General features: G+C 37.3%; 2 protein-coding genes across 3 annotated transcripts in view; one reads left to right on the top strand and one right to left on the bottom strand.

The window, feature by feature from the left end:
• MNS1 (meiosis specific nuclear structural 1) overlaps nt 1–11528 on the top strand; it is a 58794-nt gene extending 47266 nt beyond the window's left edge. For both annotated transcript variants that reach the window (XM_045823824.1, XM_045823823.1), the window contains exons 5-10: nt 3189–3418; nt 3994–4210; nt 4317–4424; nt 7218–7475; nt 8616–8741; nt 10651–11528. In XM_045823824.1, the coding sequence (XP_045679780.1) occupies nt 3189–3418; nt 3994–4210; nt 4317–4424; nt 7218–7475; nt 8616–8741; nt 10651–10734 (1023 nt within the window). In that variant the 3' untranslated portion in view covers nt 10735–11528. The remainder of the gene's footprint in view (nt 1–3188; nt 3419–3993; nt 4211–4316; nt 4425–7217; nt 7476–8615; nt 8742–10650) is intronic.
• Nucleotides 11529–11669: 141 nt separating this feature from the next.
• TEX9 (testis expressed 9) overlaps nt 11670–21085 on the bottom strand; it is a 47263-nt gene continuing 37847 nt past the window's right edge. Inside the window, exons 11-12 of the mRNA XM_045823825.1 lie at nt 12524–12658; nt 11670–11961 (exon numbers count right to left, since the gene is read on the bottom strand). Coding sequence (XP_045679781.1) covers nt 11884–11961; nt 12524–12658 — 213 coding nt within the window. The 3' untranslated portion in view covers nt 11670–11883. The remainder of the gene's footprint in view (nt 11962–12523; nt 12659–21085) is intronic.

The following is a 21085-nucleotide window of genomic DNA, read 5'->3' as shown; positions in this document are numbered from 1 at the left end:
AGCAATTTCTATTTGTTTCCCTCTATCCCTTTTTCTAACTCCTGACAAACTGCCAGGTTCAGGGCAGGAGTTACTCTTGGGCAAAGGAGTTTCAGGCACACTCACCAATATAAAACAGGCTTTATTGAGTTAATGCTTAACAGCAGGTGCATGTCATAACGTGAGCATGCATTGTCGCAAAGAAAGGCTAGACACAGATGAAAAGGTCTGACTCAGCATGACACAGCCTTACATTCCCCTTCCCTTGTTGCTCTATTATGTCGAATAGAGAGGTGGCAGAGTCCCCTCTCTCCTGGATCCCTTTCACAAGGTATTACACAGCTGTTAAAGAGGAGGGGGTAGAGGTGAATGTTCTGGCTTTTAATCTTGGACCATATATATTTTAGGTTGAATGGGAAAAAAAAGCAAAAAAATCAAGTTGAAGAATAATACATATCACAGACCATTTTTATTTTAAAAACTGGTGCATATATGTACGTGGATATCAACATGTGTATTTATTCATACATACTGTACCTTGCCGTGTCTGATGTGCACTTTTTTGTCCAAATTTTTGAGGGAAAAATAAGGATGCACATTACACATGGGTATAATGATTACATACCATGGGTATAATAATGGGTATAATAGCCCTGGCTGGTGTGGCTCAGTGGATTGAGTACAGGCCCATAGACTGAACAGTTGCTGGTTTGGTTCCTGGGCAGGGCACATGCCTGGCTTGCAGGATGGGTCCCCAGTTGGGGGCATGTGAGAGGCAAACAATTAATAACGGGTATAATAATCAGTGTATAATGCGCACCAAAAAACTTGGGTGCGTATTATACATGGCAAAATATGGTGTATGTTGTATATAGAGATACACACATGCAGTTAGAGGCGATATCAAAATATTCAACAGGTACAGCGCAATGTGTAGGTATCAAGTAAGAATAGATGCTGCCCATGGTGATACGTGCACCTGGGCACGTGCACGTGTGCTCATGTAGAAAAACTCGGGCGTTATGTAGCATGCTGTTAGCACTGATGCGTAGGAGAGGGTGAGATTTCGTTTCCTAAGCTGTATAACTGTATTTTACCCTTTGAAAAATAAAGTAGAATATAAACAATATACTATTTGACCAGTAGTTTGCAGTTTTAATTACCTTGATAATTGAGGTTATTCAAGGCAATTGTAGACATTTTGTCTGATTCATGAGATAGTTGCTATTTTCTTAATAAAACTGATCCACAAAAATTAAAGTCAAATACTCCTAGGACTTGACCAGGTGTCAGAATATCTAGGTGCTAGTTTTGGCTCAGTCTTTCTAAGGCTTATTTTTCTTAACTGTGAAAGGAGAACATTGTCTTTATATAAGTGTATGGTAAAATGCAATGCATATTTTTATCATTTCGTATTTTTTCTAAAGAACCTAGTACAACATGTGCTAAGAGAACAGAAGCCGAGAAAGAAGTTTGATTAAGTAATATTAACAGCGTGATGGTAAAGGCATCAGTCAGATCAGGAATGGCACTTAGCAGCATTCATATTTTCATCTGTTTCTTCTTTTATGTTTGATGCTGTTGACCATTCTGGCATCAGAACATTTGGGCTGTGATCACAATAGTAAAGGGCAATTTTTTAAATTTCCCTGATATATATTTAAAACTTATTTTGTTAAATGATTTTAAAATGCTCAAAACAAATAAGGGGTTGAACCTATTCAAGAAGCAATACTATCTCTAACTCAGAAGGAGTGATCTTGAATGGGTGAAGTAAAAGCTGCAGAGAACAGGCACAATGACATATGTAACCTTTTTAAGTTAAAATGATTACAAAGGGCCTTTAATAAATGAGAAAAGAGGAGACTTAAAAGGCCAGTGGCAGGAAAGAAAGTTTAGGCTGGGAGTAACTAAAGACGTACTCAGAGCTGTAAATAGCAGACCTGTATGCAAAAAGATAGTACAGGCAGACAGATATATCTCATTTTGTTGCACTTCGCTTCCTCATGCTCCACAGATACTGTGTTTCTTACAAATTGGAGGCAAGACCGTCCACCAGCAAAAATAATTACAACTTGCTTTATGGCGATACTCGCTCTATTGTGGTGGCCGGAACTGAACCCGCAGTGTCTCCAAGGGGTGCCTGTACCATCCTTACTCTAAATAGCGGCTGATACATGTCAACCTAAGAAATGTCCAAACCTTAGAGAATATTTTTAAGAGTTTATTTGAGACAAACTGATTTTGTTTTAGATTTTATTTATTTATTTATTTATTTATTTTTAGAGAGGGAAGAGAGGGAGAAAGAGAGAGAAACATCAGTGTGCGGTTGCTGGGGGCCATGGCCTGCAACCCAGGCATGTGCCCTGACTGGGAATGGAACCTGCGACACTTTGGTTTGCAACCTGCGCTCAATCCACTGAGCTACACCAGCCAGGGCAGAAACAAACTGATTTTGCTGAGGAGCAAGAACTCAAATGCTCCTGAGAATAATTTTCACAGCTTCTTTTATGCATTTGAAATTAAGGAGTGACTATAAGGAAGAGTACATGGAGGTGGGAGAAAGCAAAGCGGGGAATGGATTACAGGGTAGTTAATGAGATTATGTGCCTTGTTGAGGGCATATAGTGCTTTATTTCAAAGGTATGTTAACCTAGACACACAGTAAAAGTGTACAGGGCTTGCTTAAGGCAAAGATAACCCTTTTACTGAAAAGCTGTATGCCTGGGGCATGACTGTCTACTATGACCTGCCCAGTTAGGAATCTATGGTCAGATCATCCTGGGAAATTACCCTCCATAAGGCTCCTTTTTTAAACCCACATACATAATAAAGTTAAATTGTGAAAATTGCCACTATTAAATACAAGACAACATAGAAAGATGACTACTGCTTTGGCAGTTAACATAGTAAAGTTATTAATAGAGTACTTCTAATCTGACTTTACTATTTTCAAGTGTAGGGTTACTAAGTATCCTTATTGTGTATTGCCCTGAGAGAGCTACCTGAAGGAACAGGAAGGCCTCTTTACAGTTCAGCTCGTCATTCATACCCTTCAGGTGACAGTGACTTACCTTTGCTTTTAACTTACACAGATGAAAATATTTTATGTGACAGGCTTTAAGATATTCAATTATATCTCTTTAAAATATTCTATCACACTCTGCTCAGATTTGAAAATGGAAAGATGAATTTTGTTTTAATAACAGAAACGTGATGCTGAAATAGCCCAGACCATGATGGCAGAACACGAGAGAATAGTGAAGGAAGAAAGTGCCGCAGAAAACAGACGGAATAAAGTGAAAACACAGTACAGTCTTGACCTAGAGAAACAACTTGAGGAACAAGAGAAAAAAAAGCAGGAAGCTTATGAACAGTTATTGAAAGAGAAACTCATGATTGATGAAATTGTTAGGAAAATCTATGAAGAAGATCAATTGTAAGTTAATCCCAACTTTGTTAATGCTTAAACATTCATGTCAATCTCAGGCTTATTTGGAAGAGGTAAAGCACCTACACAGTGTCTACCACACAGGAAGTCCTTGGTCGTGTTATCACATAAACTGAGACCGGCTTGTATTTGTCTCCTAGCATGATAGTTAATTATCTGTTAATTAACAAATGCTCATTAAGTGACAATCACAAAAATTTGTTTTTCCTAAATATGCTCATATTGTATGTCAGAGGACTTGTTTTCTGATGCATTTCCTTGGTAGACAGCTGAGGTGTAGAGTGCTATGTGGCAGATGTTAACAGGTTGTAGCCTTTGTGAAATGCAATGAGTAAAACTCCACTAACAGGTTAGAGAAGAAGTGTGGTAGTATTTTACTCAGAAAAAAACTCATACCTCTAACATATCTAGTGGCATTAATAGAAACTCAGAATGTTTTGTTGAATGAATGAATGAATGAACAAACTATACATTTTTCCAATATTATTGACTGAAGGAAATGACACACATTCTTCTATATTTTATAATTTTTGTTACTATAAAACTGCACTCTTGTATTTTAGAGAAAGACAACAAGAGTTAGAAAAAAAGAATGCAACTCGAAGGTATATAGAAGAGTTTCAGAAAGAGCAGGCTCTCTGGAGAAAAAAGAAACGTGAGGAAATGGAAGAAGAAAACAGAAAAATCATAGAGTTTGCCAACTTGCATCAACAAAGAGAAGAAGATTGGATGGCGAAAGTTCAAGAAAATGAAGAAAAAAGGCTACAGCTTCAGAATATGGTATCAAAATAACCACTTCTTTAACATTGGAGAAATTCTGATTTTTTAAATACAACTTGGTTCCTATAATGTCTGAGTGTTTTTTTTCCCTTAAAAAATTAAATAGTTGACACAGAGATTGGAAAAAATGCTGCAGCAACGTGAAGATTTGGAGCAAGTGCGACGAGAATTATATGAGGAAGAACAAGCTGAAATACATATGAGGAAACTGAAAGTAAGTTTTAGAAATTCAAAGAATGATTAACATAGAGGATAATATAATTTTGAGATAAAAATAGAGAGATTTAAACCCAACAATATTAATAGTTATTTTAAAGGGTATAAACACTAAAATTAAAAGAGAAATGTTCAGGTTGGATTAAAAAAGCCAGACCCAGGCAGCAGTGTACAAACTACTTAAGAAGCATGAGACGTGGTAATAAGGAGCAGACTGACAGTGACCAGAGGGGAGGGAGGAGAGGGAAAGCAGGGGAAAGTCCTAGTCAGGGAACTCGTATAAAGGACACATGGACATGGACAACAGGGTGGGGACTGACTGAGGGAACCAGGGGTACAGGGTTGGGTGGGCCAGGGGAGTGCAGTGGGGGGAACTGGGAAAACTGTAATAGACAGCCATAAAAAAAAAGCATGATGCAACTATGTTGTCTATAAGAAACACAATTTAAATATGAAGACATGTACTTTAAAAACAAAAGGAGAGAGAAAGATGTACCATGCAGACACTTAATCAAAAGCAGGTTGGATATCAAGATGATAATAAGGTAATTCATCTAGAGTATATAATAATGACAAATGTGCATGAACCTAAATAAAGCTTCAAAATGCACAAAGCAGAACTGGCAGAAACCAAAGGAGAAATAGACAAATCCATAATTACAATGGAAGATTTCAATACCCCTTCTCATTAATAGTCGTACCTCAGTACTTACTGACTTCAGAACTTGTCAAACCTTGTACTCGTAGCATTTTGACGAGAAAAAAAAAATGTTTCAGCACTTAGCACTTGCTTGGGACTCGTTGCACTTGCTAAAACTTGTGAGTCATAATGCTGCCCCACAAGGGAAATGCTTCCTCACTCATAGCTTGCTCGGTGCTCGTCCATTCCGGCACTCATCATGAGTTCTGGAACGAATTAGTGACAAGTACCGAGGTGCCACTGTATGGAGAATATGCAGTCAGAAAACCACAGGGATGTAGTATTGAAAAACAGTGTCAACAAATTTGACCTCAAGATAATATGCTGATTTTCTAATTGGGTGGTTTGTTCATTTACTGTAACATTTTGAGAGTTCTTCATGTATTCTAGATTCTAGTCCTTGTGAGATGGATGGTTTACAGATACTTTCTCCTTGTCTATAGCTTTTCATCCTCCTAACAGGGTCTTTCTCTGAAAAAATGTTTTTTATTTCTTTGAAGTTCAATTTGTCAGTTTGTTTTCATGGATCGTACTTTTGGTATTAATTCTAGGAAGTCTTTGCCTAGATCCCGGATAATTATTTCCCTAAAAGTTGTTGACTTTTGCATTTATAAGTCTGTGATCCATTTTCAGTTACCATTTTGTATACTGTGTGAGACTTAGGTCAAGGTCCAGTTTTTGCTTTTGGATGTCCAGTTGTAGCCTTACAATAGCCTAGATATGGAAATGACCTCGAAGTGTCCGTCAGTGAATAAGTGGATCAAGAAAATAGTACACCCAAAGAAAAAAGATTTCCCTCTTGGAATTTATTTTTAGTGAGGGGATAAGGCATATATGTATGAAATAAAATTAGATGGAAAAATTAAATGGTGTAAGAGGCCCAAAAGAGAGAGGAGTATGAATTCGAGTGTGGTTAGAAAAGACTGTATGGAGGAGGAGGAGGGTTCCGGAGGGGGTCAGAGAGGGATGAGTGAAGAAAGGTTGAAGACACAGTGTGACTATCAAGTTGCTACAGCTGATACTGCAGATTGGCTCAAACCCATGCTACTGCTTTTTAAAAACATTTGTGCTGCTTTATTATAAACACTATAAAGTTTAAACTACATTTTTCTTATTTCAGTTAGAATTCTGCGTGTGACCTAGGTTATCTCCAGCAGTTATCTCTTCTCCTGTCAGGGTCTGAAGATGCCAGGGAGAAAATGGGAGAGCAGCCACTCTAGGAAGACCAGGGCACTGGGGGAGCTTTGGTGGGGTTGTCGAGGAGTCTGAGCAGTGGCACGTCAGCTTGTTTCCCTGGACCTCTGAGTCATAGGTGCCAGCTGGTGGCCTGTAGCAAATCCCTTATAGTTTGTGTGACCTGGAAGTAAGAACCCTATCCATACAGCTGTTAAGACAGTATTTTGAATGCCTTGAGGATGCCGGACTACCTGGAGCTTGTGTAAGAATCGGACAAAGTTGGTTAGATTAGAGGACTTAAAATTTACACCAGCCCCAACTGAATAGAGAGATGATAATGCAAAAACAGTAAAATATTAGTAGAATCCAGGTGTTAGGTATGTGGGTGATCACTATTAAATTCTTTACATCTTTGGTTATGTTTGAAATTTCTCATAATAAAATGTTGGGAAAATTAAAATGTATAGAAAAGGACTTTAACTGTTCAAAGTAAATTTGAATCTCCCTGAAAAACTTCTGATTGTCATTGCTAGATTATTGTTCTGAAAAATATTTATCAATGATCTGAACAATAGTTTCATGCAAGATTCTAGAATGTTTCAGAGTTGGTACAAATTTCATAGAATACAGATTTAATAAACTTAGGTAAGCAAAAAAAGTTTTTATATCAGCCCTTTTCAAAGTAGTTATATGTTAATTTTGAATACAGAAACAAAGTAAATATATACAAGTGAAAATGTAAAAACAAGTAACAGGAGGCAATTCAAAAGTAACATGTCCTTTATTCAACTAGTTTACACTAGAGAACACTGCCCTAGTCTTGTACGCTTAACCAAACTATCCCTCCCTCAGTTTATAAATCTGCTTTAAAGAAACAGTTACTGAATTACCTTTTACATGTAAATTGTTTTTTAGGAAGAAGCAGAGGAGAAATTGAGAAAGCAAAAAGAGTTGAAGCAAAATTTTATAGAACAAATGGCCTTGAAGGAACTGGTACAACAGGCTGCAAAGGAGGAAGAGGAGATCTTTAGAAAGGCTATGTTAGCTAAACTCGCCGAGGATGATCGCATAGAGTTAATGAATGCTCAGAAGCAAAGAATGAAGCAACTGGAACACAAGAGGGCTGTGGAAAAACTTATTGAAGAGCGCCGCAAACAGTTCCTTGCAGACAAAGTAAGGAAAAGTGGTTTGGTTTGGTTTGGTTTTTGCCATTACCATTTAACGGCAATCAGTTTGTGCATTCATCCACTAAACAGTTAACTGAGAACCTTTCATGTGCCAGGTGATATTATATATTAATCATATATACAATTTTTTTCTTTCTGGTTTCCATGACTTTGACAAGGAGTGGCTTGAAGAAATAGTGACCCCAGTAAATAACTAATTTCAAAGAAAAGCTTTGCATTAATACTGCTTTAAAATAGTTCTTGGCAGGAACTCATTGCAACAGTCTGCCTTTTAGCATCCCTCCCTGAACAACAGGATTTGTTGGATTCATTTCCTTGAGAGTTCTTTTAAGCCCTAGAAACTTTTGAAGCTACTAATCTCTTTGACTCACATGGCACAGAACTTTGGTGTGGTTGAATATTCAGAACTTGTTCCTGAGAAATTTCTCCCTGTAGAATTCTTGCTGCTACTATTGGGCTTCATACGGCTTTTAAAAATTTAATATATGAAAATACAGGGTCCAGCAGAAGTAGCACCTGTTGGAGTGTGGTTGGTAGAGAATGTGAATGTCTCACACGAGATGGACAGCAATTTGAACACTTTACCCAAAATGTCATGTGGTGTGCTTGAGTGTGATACTGTTACATGCTTATGATTCTGTAATAAAAGATTTATAATAAAAAGGGGCGTTATTTGTGCCTGACCCTGTTCTTTAGCTGTCCCTATTTGGTTGTACCTGTTTCATCTCCCACTGTGAGCTGTTGTTAGCACCTGCCATATGGTAACATTCAATAAATATTTGTTGAATTAATTAGGAAGTCATTTCGTTGAACATGTTTTCCTCGGTAATGATATTGTCCTGAAAATATGTACTTGCCTTCCTAAAATCCCAGTCATAACCACAGGGTGGAGCAAAAGTAGGTTTACAGTTGTGAGCACATAAAACAGTTTATTCTTGTCTTATTACTATATTTTCCATGTGAACAAATGTAAACCAACTTTTGCCTCACCATGTACATCATCTAGAATCTTTTCAAGTTAGTATCAATAGAGAGTTCATCAATTTTATCCAATTCCCTGCAAGAATAGTTTTGACAATTTTTAAGATTAACGGACTGGGTAACAATATTTTTTTTACATTTCCAGCAACATGAACTGGAAGAATGGCAGCTGCAGCAAAGAAGACAGGGATGTATTAATGCAATTATTGAAGAAGAAAGACTAAAACTGCTCAAAGAACATGCTGCGAACTTACTAGGATATCTCCCTAAAGTAAGTGAGCTGTAACTCAGTGTCCCCCTCGTGACATCTACCACCACTGGAGAAGAACCACAGGGTCAGGATTACAGAGGTCCTGGTTTTGTTCACTTCTTGCTGTTACCAAGCAGCAGTGGGATTTTGGCCAGTCACTGTCTCTAAAATGAGAGTTAGTCTTGGCACATTTTTAGATTATGAGCTAGGTTTATTGATTTTAAGGTTTTGAGATTCTTTTCTCCCCTTTCAGTGTATGTGTTCTAAAACTAAACTACCACAGAGCAGCTGTAATACTCTACATGGAAGCTGCAGATGCACAGAAAGTCGGGTCAGCAACACCAGTAACAGATACAGGCTCGAACTGAGTCTGGGACAGATCTGCTCTGCAGTAGGAGGCTGTGTTCTAGCTAGGTTCTAGGTAACCTGTTTTTAATAGTTCATGTTTTAATGTGTTTTTTCCATTACCATTTATCACCCCCTCACCCTCTTCCACCGCCACTCCCCGCTCCATCCCCATCCGGCAATCACCACACTTGTCTGTGTCCACGAGTTCCTTTTCTTCTTTGCTCAGTCCCTCCACTCAGTCCCAGAGCTGTCAGCCTGCTCTCTGAGCTTGTTGCTATTGTGCTTGTTAGTTCAGTTTGTTTACTAGATTCTACATATGAGTGAGATCATATGGTATTTGTCTTTCTCTGACTGGCTTGTTTCACTTAGCATAATGCTTTCCAGGTCCATCCATGCTGTTGCAAAAGGTAAAGTTTTCTTCTTTTTGACAGTCAAATAATATTCCATTGAGTAAATATACCATAGCTGTTTTATCAACAAAAATATTAGCAAACCAAATACAGCAATACGTCAAAAAGATCATATACTGTGATCAAGTGGGGTAACCTTGGTTTTTTGAAAGTATGTCTAGAAGATAGCAAATTTCCAAGTACAGCTGAGATACACTGTGACTAAAATAAACTGAGTTTCATAGGCCACAAACATCTGGACTCATGGAAATAAAATTTCCATCCTTCAAATACAAAAATTGTGCTGTTTGATATTATATTCAATTGGAAGAATAAAGTGCGTATTTTATGTTTAGTTCAGTGCAAAGGAAGGAAGGAGAGAAAGAAAAACGTAAGTATTGCCTGCCCCCAGGACATTATAGTCTAATTGTTTAGACAGAATTAATGAATACAAAACGATGTATTAATGACAAAAGCCATATGGAATTGATAAACTCCATGAAACAGACTACAAATTCTGGGAGAGTCCTGGGATTTAGATATTGTTGTAGGGATATAATTGTGGAGCTGGGGAGATAGATAGTCTAAAATGACTTTTTATCCTTTAGGTCCTAATGGCCCCAAATGACCTAAATAATTCTGTAATTATAATATTTAAGTTCAGTTTTGTTTTAAAGAGCCTCTTACTGTAAGGGAAAATAAAAACGAGTAAAGAATTTCAAAGGGCTTGCTTAAATGGCAAACCTGGATTCTTTCCTCCAAGTTTGAATGTTTGCTGATTAGCTGTAGAACTGAAGCAAGAGCCAGTCCCAGGCCTGAATCTGGCAAAGCTCAGACTCTACATCCTGACCCCTCGTACCCATATTGTAGGGCTGTTTCAAGACAAGGGAAGCATACAGTATAGATTAAATTCCTTTTTGTTCAGCCAATCCAAGCAATAGTACTTGTCACAGGAATCTTCTACTTTACTACAGCAAGTTCCAACACTGGAACTGATGAACCAGGAGGTCAGGTCAGCCTAAGAATATTCAGTACGTTTATCAGATAATGGTATTTTTCACAAATCTATTAAATAGAGCTCATTGTCTTGGAAATGACTTTACAAATTTCATGCCTATATATTTGCTAGTCATACAAACATTCAGGGAAATATTTTGGCATTCAAAATAACCCATAAAATATTTTTCTTGTAGGGTGTATTCAAAAAAGAAGATGATATTGAAATGCTTGGTGAAGAGTTTAGGAAAGCATATCAGAAAAGGAGTGAAGAAAAGTGATATCAAGATTTGGTAAAACCTGGATTCTTTTGTATGTTACCACTAGATGTCAGTGTGATTTTTGTTTTAGTGATAGTAAGAATCTATTGTCTACTTGAATTTTCTAAAACATCTGTTATCATTTGTAAATGGTACTCTATAAGAAAACATTTTTCTTTTCTTATAAAAATTAAAATTACTGAATAGTTTTAACTGCAAAATTATTTGGTCAAATTGTTTTTATACTAAAATTCGAAGATCTGAGTTCTATACCACCATATTACAACTTTTTTTATATTTACATATATATAATGTAAATTACATATATTACAACATATATATATCATATATAAAACCAAACCCAGGAGATTAACATTTCTATACTACTGTTCAGAACTTTTTCTGCATCCCTATTCAGTCCATGCTATGTTTGTGTTTAAGTACTTAGAGTTAATTTGGGTTTAAAGCATCTTTTTCTGAGCAAGCTACGTCGTGGGGAGCAGACAGCCATGCTCAAGCCAAAGGCACAGGACTCAGCAGAAGCCAACCCTGACATCACACTTCTAGTCTCCAGAACTGTAAGACAGTGTCTGTTGATTAACCCACCAAGGTCTGTGGTACTTAGGCAGCTAAGACAATGTTAAGTCTATATTGTTTTAAAACATTAATTTTTAATGTAAATATTTTTAGATGTATCTTTTTTTAAAAAAGCATCTTTTCCTTTGTACTATAAGGGAGGAGAAAAGTAAAGTGTGAGGGATTTCAAAGTGCTTTATTACCTAATGTGCCTAATTTGTCTATCAGAGAAATTGTTTTTAAGTTCTTATTAACTCATTTATAACCTATAGCTAAATCTCCAGAACACATTTTCTATTTATAACCTAGAGCTAAATCTCCAGAACACATTTTCTACTGAAGTGCAGTAGAGAAAGGTTACAAGACAGCAAAATCAAAAGTTAAATTCCTATTTCTTTATTTTTTAAATATAACTTTTCCTAATAATTATATATTGATTTTGTAGTCCCCCAAATGGAATTCCTTAGAACTACTTTGATTTCATTATCAAGTATCTTCATTACTTACTAAGAGTAAACATTCAAAACATTACAACTTAAATGAAACGTGAATCTATCCCACACTGTTGGTCAGACACTGACTGAAGCAGCCCACTTAAGAATCCCCCCATTCGAGCGCCTTCATAAATTCCTCTTCGGTGAAGGACAGCATCCTGGCAGCCTCAATGTGCATCTGCGTTTAAAAGAATCAACACTGTTTAATTTAGTATTAAAAATGAGCCACACAACAAGAAGTCTGTAAGTGTGTGTAATATGCTGTCTACTTACAAGCTCTGCTGTAGGCGTGTGCACTCTAATCCCAATAAATGTATTTGAAACATAACTACACTCAAGGGCCAGCCTATGAAACTCTCTCTGTCCAGCACTGTACCAACCTACTGTTGACAGTTCAATAACCTTTTCAAAAAGGAAAAGGGGCAGAACCACAAATTCGTATCTTCCCACTACCAGGTAACTCATTAGAGGATGGAATAATCGTGGCTTAGAATCAGTTTTCACTCTTTAAGATTTCAAGAAGGCAAACCAGTCCCCTAAGATGATACTCATTCTCGTGTATGGTATGTTCTTAGTTAGGGAGTGCACACACACTGTATTTGCCGGTCCTGGTTACCACATTCCTATTTCCCTGAATGACACATTATATATAAGTCTTATATAAACTTTGTTTAATGCATTTTATATAGATAAAATTTTGTGCCTAAGCATGTCAAAACAAACACCTAAAGGATACTCACCTTCTGCCTTTTTAAAACATCAATTAATTTTAATTGTTTCTTGAAGCCTATCATTAATTCTCCTTTTTGTCTTTCTAGTTTCCTGTTTTCTAATTTTAATGCTTCAATTTTTTTGTGGTCCTCATTTGCTATATCCTGAAAAAGGTAGAAAAATCCCATATATTTATTGCAGTCTTTTAATAAAAAACTATCATCACATCATTAATAAAAACTGTATTATAACTTTGATAACTTAATGATGCTCAAGTCTTTCACATTTTAAAGAATGCTTTTAAAGTAACAACTCAGTTCTGATTCTAGTAATAGCAGCTCATATTGGACCAACTCTCCAGATAGTAGCAAAAATAAATTCTGGACACAATTTTAAAAACAGGCAAAGATGTAGGTGAGTAATCAATAGTAAGCAGAAAGTAGAGGCAATGCAATCCTTGAAAAAATGGAAGCATACTGGTTGAGAGCACTTTCCAGTTCACAGGTTCACGGAGGGTACACCTCAAGTCAAAAGTAACAGTCTTACTGGGCTGAGGAGTGAGAGAGTGGGGCTGCCACAGTGGCAGACATTTCCAGGTGGGAAATCCTGGAGAGCAGGGAGTCCTCAATATCTACATTTATATTTCCCTCAAATCCTTGGCAGACCCCTGAATGGGGATGTACAGGATGAGAGTACTAGCAACAGCTGTGATGTAAAGAGCTGAGTTAGAGATTCAATGACTGCCCATGACAAGGGAGACTGAGTTTGTAATATTGGTAAAAATTAACTAGATGAACTCTGAAGCTATTTGGACAATGCAGGAAAAGTATCAGTGAACTTTAAGAGAGACAGGTCAGAAGTTATTAAGTACAGGGAGATCTTATACAGTAAGTCCTTAAAATCATCGATAGTTTCTCTGATGTTAAGAAAAATAATGTATAATGAAACTATTTTCATTGCAGGCCAATAGATATAAATAAGTTCCTATGGCATGTCATCAACATTATAACAAAACAATATTGAATAAAATGACCTTACTTGAGAATCTGCTATACTTGGAAAAAAGTTAGCAAAAGGAAAATGATACTAAAAGGATATCTGAATCTACAGACACAAAGAAAATAAGATTATCAGAAATAGTAACTTGGTAGACTTTTTAAAAATTTCTTTAAAAGATAATTGGGAATGATGTCAGCAAAATGGCAGAGTATGAAGCTCCGGGCCCTTATTTGTTGGGAACCACCCTGCCTGGTTTCAGAGGCTGTAACTGCCCATGGCTGAGGCTGAGTGAGAGACCTTGGGACCCTAAGCCACTAAGGAGACAAAGCTTATCTACCTGGCAGGGGCACTGCCTCTACCCCTTTTACTTCACCCTGCTTGGCCTCCAGCCTGACCAGTTAGCCAATGATGGGTAAGATTCCTCAAGGGAGGGATGACCTAAGACAGGCATGGTCATGAAGAGGCCCCAGGGAAGGACTTGGGGGTCTATGGAGAAAGGGGGTGACGGACCCTTGCCCCTCAGCTTTGACATAGCCTGAGTCCTCATTCTGTCTGCAAGAAGTCTCCTAATCTCTTGGCTGCCTTACTTCCCCTGCCTGACTTAAGCCTGAAACAACGACAGAGGGCAGTGCAGCCCTGGGCAGGAATGGGCAGTTCCCCGAGGCAATCAGGCTTAAGAAAGAATACATAAAATCTTGTGAAACCTGCTTTGCTAAGAATGCTCTCACTTTTCTGATAAGGATCCCAGCAGGAAATGAGTTTGTTTCCCAAAGTTTTATAGCCCATTAGCTAACTGACCCTGACTCAGAATAAGCCCTCACAGTTCTTTGTATGTTATCTATTGTTTGATCCTTATCACCTGACAATGATTGATGGGCTTTACCTGTATTCCTGTGCAAACTGAACCTAATAAAAGCTCATTGAGGAACAGGTTCCTGGCCCTTCTCCTCTGAGAGATTGGCCACCTTTCCTCCCCAAGCAGATCATGTCTTGGTAAACTTGTTCTCATCTGTGGTGGCAGGGGGTGGGGGGGGGCCCTGTGGGCAGAGCCCCCCCCCAACTTATTCTCCAAGGGACACCATGGAAGCACTGAATATACAATATGCAGATCAGTGCAGCATTGTGAGAACTCTAGAAGCCAATTAAGCAGCAGCAGCAACCATGCAAGAACCACATTCAAAATAGTAGGAAATTTCATTGCATTTATGTTCACCCTTTCACCTCACCCTCTTGGGCATAATGGAAAGTTTCTCAATTCCCAGCTCCTCCCTTGGGATGGAAAGAAAAGAGCACAACTTGGTTGTGATGTTCTGACTTGTACGGGGCTGCCTGAGGGACTGTTTTCTGCCTTACTTGATGGAATGGTAGCATAGTTTGAATATCAAATGGGAGGCTGCTGAGAGCAGTGGTGGGGACTGCTGGACATGAGGGCTGCAGGAGAGCTGCAGAACCACAGGTGCCAAGGGGCAAAAGATTATAGGCAGAGAATAAAATATAACATCTAAGGCCCTGAGGAGAAGCTGGGTTGAGACTCAGGAAATTAAGACATTTAAAAGAGACAAAAACCTTTTAAGACATACAGAAAAAGTTAAAATGGCAACAGGAAGTTCTTCCCTATTAGTAATAACTTGAATTATAAGTGGATTAAAAACAGGACCAACTATATGCTATTTACAGAGATTAACTTTCAGTCTAAGTACATATATAGATTGAAAACGAAAGAATGGAAAAAGATATCCCATGCAAATAGTAACCAATGGAAATAGTAAACAAAAGAACAGGTGTGGCTGTAATATCAGCCAAAACAAAGTCAAAAACAAAGGACTTTATATAATGATAAAAGTGTTAATTCACTAAGAAGCTATAACTATTATAAATATATATGCACAAACATCAGAGCTAAGTATATAAAACAAACAACAGAACTGGTAGGAGAAATAGCCCTATAATAACAGGAGACTTCAATACCCAACTTTCAATAATGGACAGAACAATCTGAAGATTAAGGGAATAGTACCTGAACACTATAAACCACCTGGACCTAATAGACACATTCAGAACATTCCCCCCAACATTTTTCTCAAGTACACAGAGCATCCTCCAGAATAGATCATATTAGGCCACTAAACAAATCTTAGGAAATTTTAAAAGACTGAAATCATACAAAGTCTCTTTCCTGCTCACAATATAACCAAATAGAAATCAATAGCAGAAGGAAAACAAATATCCACAAATATGTGGGAATTAAACAACAAATGGGTCAAAGAAGAAATAAGGGAATTCAGAAAATGTATTGAAACAAATTGTAATAAAACCACAACAGACAAAAACTTATGGGTTACAGTGAAGGTAGTTCTAAGGGGAGAAATTTATAGCTGTTAATGCTTACATTAAAAAAAAAAGACTGCAAATCAACTTAAGTAACTAGAAAAAGAACTAAACCCAAAATCAGTTGAAGGTAGGAAATAATAAAAATTAATGCAGAGTTAATGAATACGTGGTAGAAAAACTATAGAAAAATCAATGAAATCAACAGTTGCTTCTTTGGGGAAAAAAACAGTGAAATTGAGAAACCTTTCCCTAGACTAAGAAAAAAAAATAAGGCTCAAATAACTATTATCAGAAATAAAAGAGGGGATATTACAACTGATACCCCAGAAATATAAAAGATCATAAGAAAATACTATGAACACCAACAAATTGTATAATCTAGACAAAATGGATAAATTAAACTCATAACCTACCAAAACTGAATGATGAAGATACAGGAAATGTGAACAGACCTCTAACTAGTAAGGAGAGTGAAACAGAATTAAAAACCTCCCAACAAAGATAGCCTAGTATCAGATGGCTTTATTGGTGAATTCTCTCAAATATCTAAAGAGGAATTAATACCAACTGTCATTAAATTCTTCCCAAAACATGGTAGAGGACAAAACAATTCCACATTCATTTTATCAAGCCAGCATTATTAACCTGGTACCAAAGCCAAAGACACTACAATAAAATTAGAGAACAATATCCCTGATGAGTATTTGATACAAGAATCTTCAACCAAATAATAGCAAACGGAATTGCACAGCACATGAAAAAGATTATACACCAAGTGGAATTTATTGCTGGATTTGCAAGGATGAGTCATCATATGAAAATGAATGCAACACACCGCATTAACAGAATGAGGGAAAATAATCACATGCTCATCTCAATAGACACGGAAAAAGCATTTCAAAAATTTCAACATCTGTTCATGATAAGCACTCTTTAACAAATTAGAAAGAACATACCTCAACATAATAGACAAGTCTACAGCTAACAAGTCTTCACTCTCAGTGGTGAAAGGCTGAACGCTTTTCCTCTAAGATCAGGAACAAGACAAGGGTGCACACTAACCACTCCTACTCAACATACTACCAGAAGTCCTAGTCAGAGCAATTGGGCAAGAAAAATAAAAGGTATCAGAATTGGAAAGGAAGAAGTAAAACTGTATTTGCTGACAACATGATTTTATATGAAGACTATCCTAAAGACTCCTTGAAAAAACTGTTATATCTAATCAACAAATTAAAACTGCAGGATCCAAAATTAACATTCAAAGATTGATAGTATTTCTGTATACTAATAAATTACCTGTAACAGAACTAAAATAATCCCTTTTATAATTGCATCAAAAAGAATACTTAGGAATAAATTTAACCAAGTAGGTGAGGATCTGTACACTGAAAATTGTAAGACAGTGATGAAAATTATCAAAGACACAAATAAATAGAAAAGAATCCTGTGTTCATGCTGGGAAGAACTAATATTGTTAAAATGTCCATACAACCAAAGCCATCTATAAATTCAATGCAAACCTCTATCAAGATTCCAATAGAATTTTTTACAGATACAGAAAAAAAAATCCTAGAATTTATATGGAACCACAAAAATACCATAGAGACAAAGCAATCCTGATAAAGAAAAATAAATGGGAGGCATCACACTTCCTGATTTCAAAGTACATATAAAACCATAGAAATCAAAATAGTATGATACTACATAACAACAGAATCATAAACCAATGAATGGCACAGAATTGGGAGTCTAGAAGCAAACCCATGCAAATTAGGTCAACTAATATTTGACAAGAGAGCCAATAATATGCAATGGGGAAACTCTCCAATATATGGTACTGGAAAAATTGGATATTCACATGTAAAAGAACAAAACTAGACTCCTATCTTACACCACCCACAAAAATTAACCCAAAATGGATTAAAGACTTAAACTAAGGCCGAAATCCATGAGACTCCTAGGAAAACACCTGATAGTAAATAGTAATATATACCAAAATGTCATCCCACTGTGTTTGAGTGAATCACCTATAATGCAGTCCTGGGGTCAGATGTTTGCCTTGAACACATCTAAGTTGTTTATGCTGAATCGTTCACATACCAAGTCATTATATGAATTTGCAAGATGGCTGACTAGAATTAGGAGACTCATCTGTTGTCATGGAAACAAGTTTTCTACTTCTCTAATGTGTGTGCTAAAATAGAGATCAAATCTACAACCAGAATTAGCAAATCATGACATAATCAGTTATTCCATTTCATTTTATTCAGACTCCCTTTAGAGTGCACCAAATTGGAAGTAATATTCTAATAACATGCTAATTACTGGCAACTCTGTAAAGACTTCCTAATTTGTTCATTTAATAACTTCTATTAATAAGTCCCCATCATAATGCCATCATTGATGGCTCTTAAATATGAACGTAGTAAGATTATACAGTATAAACTATCTCACAGAAGATAACTCAAAATTCTGTATTCATTGCAACATATTTGCCTCTGTTAAAGATGGAGAACTTAACCAAGACCAGTTTTGTTCAATGTCGTCTTATGCTACTAATTTAATCTCAAACATATCATTTTGTATATATAATGAGGGTGGCTACTAATATCATCCAAGCCATTGTTATTAAATATTCACCTAAGGGAGAGATTGCAATGGAGCATCACTGTCAGCTTGACAGAGAACCAAAAACTAATAGGAATATTTATAATGTAAAAAATGTTTTCACACACATTGATATTGAGCCTTCATTTATTTAATAGCTATTTAGGAACTGAGTGCTAATTCTATGACAATTCATTAGATACTGGGAATACAATGGTGATTCTCACAATAACTACAATAGTGGTTATCAAAATGTTATCTCAGAACCAGTGACATCAGCATCACCTGGGAACTTCTTAAAACTGCCTGAGGTCTCACCCCAGACCTAAGAAAGCAGAAACTCTGGAGAGGAGGCCCAGCAATCTATGTTTTAACAAGCCCTCCAGATGAACCACTGACCTATAAAATAGCCCTTTGTATTACATAAAGTCTGTTCAGAAGGTGTCCAGCCATGTAATATGAAAAACAGAGACATTTATTGAAGATAACAAGATACAAGAAACATTGTACATAGGACAATGATGCCTCCTCAGTCCTCTTCAAAGTAGGCTCCTTGGGACCTCAGAGTTCTCCCAGTCACCATCAGCTGCCCTGTTGTATTTTCCTGAATCTCATTAACCAGTCTGAAATTTCCTCCCTTTCAAAGGTGATTTTAGTTTTGGGAAAAGCCAGAAGTCACAGAGCGCCAAATCTGTGCTGTATGGGGCTAAGTCACCTGGGTGATTTGATGTTTTGCCAAAAAATTCTGCATGAGACATGACGCATGAGCAGGGGCATTGTTATGATGAAGCTGCCAATCATCCATTGCCCATAGCTTCTGAATCATCTGAATAGTTCCCCACAAAATGTTCAAGCTTAATGCAAAATTTGATGCAGATTCACTGCTCTACTCAGTCATTTTTAATGCTACAGCCACACAGTACATATGTTCACTCAACAGTGTCTACCACCCCCACTGACTAGTACAGTGAAGTCATCACTGTTCACGCATGTGCACTCCAGTGCACTCTCCTTGGCTCCCAGGTTACATTAATGTCACAATGTCACACAAACCATTCTTGTTATATTAACAATGACTGGACTTTTTCTGGACAGACCTCATGTTAGAAAATTGAGGCTCAAGGAAGAATAAAACAAACTCAAGATACAAAAGAGACTTTCTCCTGCCATTTATCCTAAGATTAGAAAAGTGTTGAGTTCAGGCCAAGAAGGAGGCATAGGAAGAAACCCTCCACTTCCTCGCACAACCAAAAGGAGGATAACAACCAATCTAAAATCAATAAACAACCAAAAGCACCAGAAAATCAAACTTCATGGAACTTCGACAACCAAGGAATTAAAGAAAAAATCAACCAGAACAACCAGACCATTAAGGCTGCAGACCGCACAGGCTGGTCCAGCTCAGAAAAACCGAGGTGAGGTGGTGGACTGTGTGGGCAGGGCTGACTTAAGGGGGAAACTGAGACTCAGAGTTGACTGGACTACAGCAGTTGTCTGGGCCGGAGACACTCCCAGTCTCACATGAGAGTCTGTTGGAAAGTGCACTAGAGATGAGCAGGCAAGCTGCACTGTTCCCTCTTTGGCCCCTCCCCCACAAGCAGCACCTCAGCACAGCAAGGAGGGTTGCCCTGCCCACTTGAATACCTAAGGCTCTGCTTGGTTGAAAAATGAAAAAACAATTTAAATAAAGCAAAATATTCAAGGAACCAACAATGACAGGAAGGAAACCAGGACTCAACACAACACAACAATTTGGAACAAAAGGAAGATATAAACATCCAACCAGAACAGACTGAAGAAACAGGAACCCAAAAATACGAAGAGAGGCTGAGGATTCTCTAGAACAACCTGAAACATTCCAATATCCAAATCATAGGAGTACCGGAAGGAGAACAGCAAGAAATTGAAAACTTATTTGAACAAATAATGAAGGAAAACGTCCTCAATCTGGTGAAGGAAATAGACTTCCAGGAAGTCCAGGAAGCCCAGAGAATCCCAAAGAAGTTGGACCCAAAGAGGAACACACCAAGGCACATCATCATTTAGCTACCCAAGATTAAAGATAAGGACAGAATCTTAAAAGCAGCAAGAGCAAAGGAGACAGTTACCTACAAAGGAGTTCCCATAAGGCTATCAGCTGACTTTTCAGAAGAAACCTTGCAGGCAAGAATTAGCTAGAAAGTATCTGAAGTCATGAAAGTCAAGGACCTACATCCAAGATTACTCTACCCAGCAAAGCTATCATTTAGAATGGAAGAGAAAATAAAGAGCTTCTCAGATAAGGTCAAGTTAAAGGAGTTCATTATCACCAAGCCATTATTATATGAAATGTTAAAGGGACTTATCTAAGAAAAAGATAAAAAATATGAATAGTAAAATGACAACAAACTCACAACTATCAATAAATGAACCTCAAAGAAAAGAAAAACCATGAAAATAAAAACTAAGCAAACAACTAGAACAGGAACAGACTCAGAGAAATGGACATCACGTGGAGGGATTGTAGTGGGGAGGGTGAAGGGAGGAATGGGGGGAAAGTACAAGGCAGAAGAAGCATAATTGGTAGGCATAAAATAGTCAAGGAGAGATAAAAATGGTATAGGAAACAGAGGACTCAAAGAACTTATACGTACAGCCCATGGACATGAACT

This window comes from Phyllostomus hastatus, unplaced genomic scaffold, assembly GCF_019186645.2.
Source record: "Phyllostomus hastatus isolate PE091 unplaced genomic scaffold, TTU_PhHast_1.1 phas_scaffold_501, whole genome shotgun sequence".
In the NCBI taxonomy this organism is placed as follows: Eukaryota; Metazoa; Chordata; class Mammalia; order Chiroptera; family Phyllostomidae; genus Phyllostomus; species Phyllostomus hastatus.
This window is presented reverse-complemented; position numbering and strand designations above follow the sequence as displayed.